Source organism: Cebus imitator, unplaced genomic scaffold, assembly GCF_001604975.1.
Source record: "Cebus imitator isolate Cc_AM_T3 unplaced genomic scaffold, Cebus_imitator-1.0 Scaffold267, whole genome shotgun sequence".
Taxonomy (NCBI): domain Eukaryota; kingdom Metazoa; phylum Chordata; class Mammalia; order Primates; family Cebidae; genus Cebus; species Cebus imitator.
In genome coordinates this window covers 246,680-251,134 of record NW_016107582.1, presented here as the reverse complement: position 1 = coordinate 251,134, position 4,455 = coordinate 246,680, and the positions used below count along the sequence as shown (strand labels likewise).

Here is a 4,455-nt window from a genome sequence, read left to right as displayed (position 1 = left end):
CTCTGCCTCCCAGGTTCAAGTGACTCTCCTGCTTCAGCCTCCCAAGTAACTGGGATTACAGGTGCTCGCCACCATGCCCAACTAGCTTTTGTATATTTTAGTAGAGATGGGATTTCGCCATGTTGGCCAGGCTGGTCTTGAACTCCTGACCTCAGGGGATTCTGGCCTGCCTCAGCCTCCCAAAGTGCTGGAATTACAGGTGTGAACCACCACATCCAAATGATTCTACATATTCCAAAAAGGTCTATTTAGTACTATCATGTGGGGGACCAGTATATCAGCAGAAAAGGGCAACTAAGCTGTCATTATGACTCAAATTGTTACCAAAAAGAGAAAAAGGGGAATTTCCTCCTACTGAAAATCTAACAAAGCAACTGTTTTAAAAAAATCATATTGTAAAGTGATTTATTCTCATAACTATGGGTGATATACTACCCTTTTTGGTGAGTACAGTTAAAAAGGAAAACCAGCTTGACGTTTGAGAATTGTCTTATTCCTTTTTAGTGTATTGGACCGAGTTCCAGATGGACCAGTATTTATTGCTATGTGTTTTCTAGTGAGAATAATAGATGCAGTTAGCTTTGCTGCAGCAATAACTGCATCTTCCTCTATCCTGGCAAAGGCTTTTCCAAATAACGTGGCTACAGTATTGGTATGTATTTAGTAAGTATTTCCTATTTCCCTTTGAGTGTAAAACAAAATATTTGCTTGCCTTTCCAAGTTAAAGCTGAGGTCCATTCTCCTATACTTGTATTTCTCTACTCCCTGTATTATTACTGCCTTTCACCCTGAGTTCAACTGGCAGGAAGCCTGTCAATAAATGTACCATTAGTGTTACTTAGGTGCTCTTCCTGGTTTTGGAATTCCTGAATGGGCAGTTTGACTGGTAAGTGTGGTCCAAATCAGTTGTTCTTTTTACCCCTTAAAAAAAAAAAAAAAAAAAAAAAATTTAGGCTGGACGGGTGGCTCAGGCCTCTTATCCCAGCATTTTGGGAGGCTGAGGTGGCTGGATCACCTGAGGTCAGGAGTTCGAGACCAGCCTGATAGACATGGAGAAAACCCATCTCCACCAAAAAGACAAAATTAGCCAGGCGTTGTGGCGCATGCCTGTAATCCCAGCTACTTGGGAGGCTGAGGCAGGAGAATCGCTTGAGCCCAAGAGGCAGGGGTTGTGGTGAGCTGAGGTTGCACCATTGCACTCCAGCCTGGGCATCAAGAGCGAAACTCCATCTCAAAAGCGAAAACAGAAAATCTCCTTGGTAGTGTTTTGCTATCTCCCTGTAGTCTAGATTGTGGCCGAGCTGCCTGAAGCATTCCTCTGCTTTAGAAAAAGAGTTATCCCTAGTGGCAAAATAATCAGTTTATACTAGAGTCCTACCTTGACTTACCCCAGATTAATGCAGGGGATCTTAGAAATCATCTTGAAGTTCGTAAGTGCTTCTGTGCTGTCTATCTGAGGATAGACAGAATGCTTTTGCATTTTGACATAAACATCCAGATCCTGGTGGCATCATATTGACATATGTTTTTGTGTACTGCCTAGGTGCTTACAGGCCTAGTATTAGTGACATATCAGATTCCCATCCCATCTCTAGGCAGCTGTCTCTGACACCCGAGAAGGCTTTCCCATCATAGCACTGTCTGTCTGGGCCCATGCACTTCTGAAATACTCATATTATAGTCTGCATGGCACCCTTATAGCATATCATTGTTCTCTAGACTTCAGAGTCTAATCAACTTAGTACCAAGGACTCCCTCATTTTCTCATTTAATACTGCAGTTTGAAAATTTGCACTGTCAGATAAACCCTTTGCTGTATAAATAGTTCTTCCTACTTCTTATTAAGCATTTGTGTATATAGCTGGATAGCTTCAAGTTTTATTGCCATTTGGCAGATATACCACTTACATTTCCAGGCAATATATTTCTCAGAAAGGGCTCAGAACACTAGTCTGTTGATATACTCTGTAAGATAAGGGTTTATGGCTAAGCAGGTTTGGAGAGTGTTATATGCTGTCCTGTAACCTAGGAGATGTCCAGTTCACATTAATATCTTAAGGCTTTGAAAATCCTGGAGTAGGGGTACTTTATTTAATGTTCCACAGCTCACTTCAACTTCTTTAAATGTGGAACCACATTTTTTTTTCTTTTCTTTTCTTTTTTATTTTTTTCTGTAGAGACAGGGTCTTGCAGACCTGTCTGTTGCCCAGGCTGGTCTTCAACTCCTGGCCTCAAGCAGTCCTCCCACTTTGGCCTCCCAAGGTGGCTGGGATTATAAGTGTGAGCCACCATGCCTGGCTGGAGCTATTTTTTTCAAACAAGACTTTTGATATTTTAAAGAGCTAGTTTTCTGTGGAACACTCTGGAAAATGCTACCTAATAAGTTCTTGTGATAATTATAACAGTCCACTGGATTTTCTAATCAGCAAGAAACATCCGTGTTGCTAGGGCAAGTTTCTGTATAAAATTACAGCCAACAGCTAACAAACTAACATGGTAATTGATCCGGATAACCTTATTGTGATTAAAGAATTTCAATGTTCTTTATGAAGTGTTGAAAGTTATGAATGGAACACTTTTGTATACTCTATGAGGTCTGAGGATATAAGGTTGCAAGCCACAGATCTCTGTTTAAGGTCCCTAGAAACTAGATTGATTTAAAATGTTGGCAATTTCTATAGTGGTAAACCCTTTTTCCCATAGCATTGTTTTGTTTAACTTTAAACAAAATAATTTTATATGGTACAAAATTCGAAAGTTACGGGAGGCAGCGTAGAATATAGTAAATGTATTCTACTTATAACTGTTGCTTAGCCTTTGTATAACACCAGTTGTGCGGGTGCCCAGCGCTCCATCCCCTTAAGGAAGGCAACAGATAGTGGAGGTTTCTTCCAGAGAAATTCCACATATATGCATGTACACACACACACACACACACACACACACACACACACGCACACACACACACACAGATCATGATTTCCCTCCTCCTTTTTTCTTTTCCTTTCTTTTCTTGGACAGGAATATTGAGGTATCTCTCTTTTCTCTTTCTTTTTTTTGAAATGGAGTCTCGCTCTGTCGCCCAGGCTGGAGTGCAGTGGCGCAATCTTGGCTCACTGGAACCTCCACCTCCTGGATTCAAGCAATTCTCCTGCCTCAGCTTCCAGAGTAGCTGAGACTACAGGCACGTGCCACCACACCTGGCTAATCTTTTGTATTTTTAGTAGAGACGGGGTTTCACCATATTAGCCAGGATGCTCTTGATCTCCTGACCTTGTGAACTGCCTGCCTCAGCCTCCCTAAGTGCTGGGATTACAGGCATGAGCCACTGCGCCGGCCTCCCTTTTTTTTTCTTTACACAAATGGTAGCATACCATAGGTACCATTCAGCACCAACAATGAAATCATCTTGGAGATCTTCCTGTACCTACACATAAGGAGCTTTCTTACTCTTTACTTTTCTTACTGGCTGTATGGCATTTCACTGCGTGGATATAACCAATTTACTTACATCATTGATGAATATTTAGATTATTTTCATCTTTTGCTGTTGCAAAACTGCACTATAGTGCATAAGCTTGTATACATACCATGTCACATCTGCATGTCTATACTTGTATGTTAAATTCTTTGAAGTGGAATTCTGGATCGTAAGGTATATGGATATTGATAGATTTGCCGATTTGCCAAATTCCCTACTGATGTTCACTCACCAGCATAGAGTATTAAATAGGAGATAGGTGAAAACTGGTATCTTGTGGTTTAGATTTGTTCATTTCTTTTAAGAAGTGAGGATGAACTTCTAAAAGATCTTTGTGTTTCACTTTATGTGTCAACCATTTATTTATAGCATTGGCTCATTTTTCTATGGGTTGTTTATCTTTTCCTTATTGTGGCACTTGTGATGTATTTGGCAAATTAGTTCTTTGTCATTTTTTTCTCTGTTCTTCATTTATCTTTTGATTTTTTTTGCGTCATTTTTCGTATTTTCATGTAATCAGATTTATCAGTCTTTTCTATCTTCTACGTTTTATGTCATAATTAGAATACCTTCTCTACCATAAGAATTTTCTTAATTCCTTATTTTATTTTTCTAATATTTTTATAATTTCAGTATCTGCATTTAAACTTTGGGTCCACCTTGGAAAAGTGTGTATGTAAATTATGAAGAAGATAGAAATTTTTTTTAGATAGTACCTTGTTAATTCTTCAAATGAAATATATGAACTGATTTTTTTTGTTTTTCTCATTTTAAGGGAAGTCTTGAGACTTTTTCTGGACTGGGACTAATACTAGGTCCTCCTGTAGGTGGCTTTTTGTATCAATCCTTTGGCTATGAAGTGCCCTTTATTGTTCTGGGATGCATAGTTTTGCTGATGGTACCACTCAATATGTATATTTTACCCAATTATGGTAAGTCCACGCTTATCTTCATTTTAAAAACCTTAAATATAT

At 39.2% G+C, this 4,455-nt stretch overlaps 1 protein-coding gene across 3 annotated transcripts in view; it reads left to right on the top strand.

The window, feature by feature from the left end:
* SLC18B1 (solute carrier family 18 member B1) overlaps positions 1-4,455 on the top strand; it is a 28,619-nt gene that overhangs the window by 8,670 nt on the left and 15,494 nt on the right. For all 3 annotated transcript variants that reach the window (XM_017500607.2, XM_017500609.2, XM_017500608.2), the window contains exons 5-6: positions 505-652; positions 4,257-4,413. In XM_017500607.2, the coding sequence (XP_017356096.1) occupies positions 505-652; positions 4,257-4,413 (305 nt within the window). The remainder of the gene's footprint in view (positions 1-504; positions 653-4,256; positions 4,414-4,455) is intronic.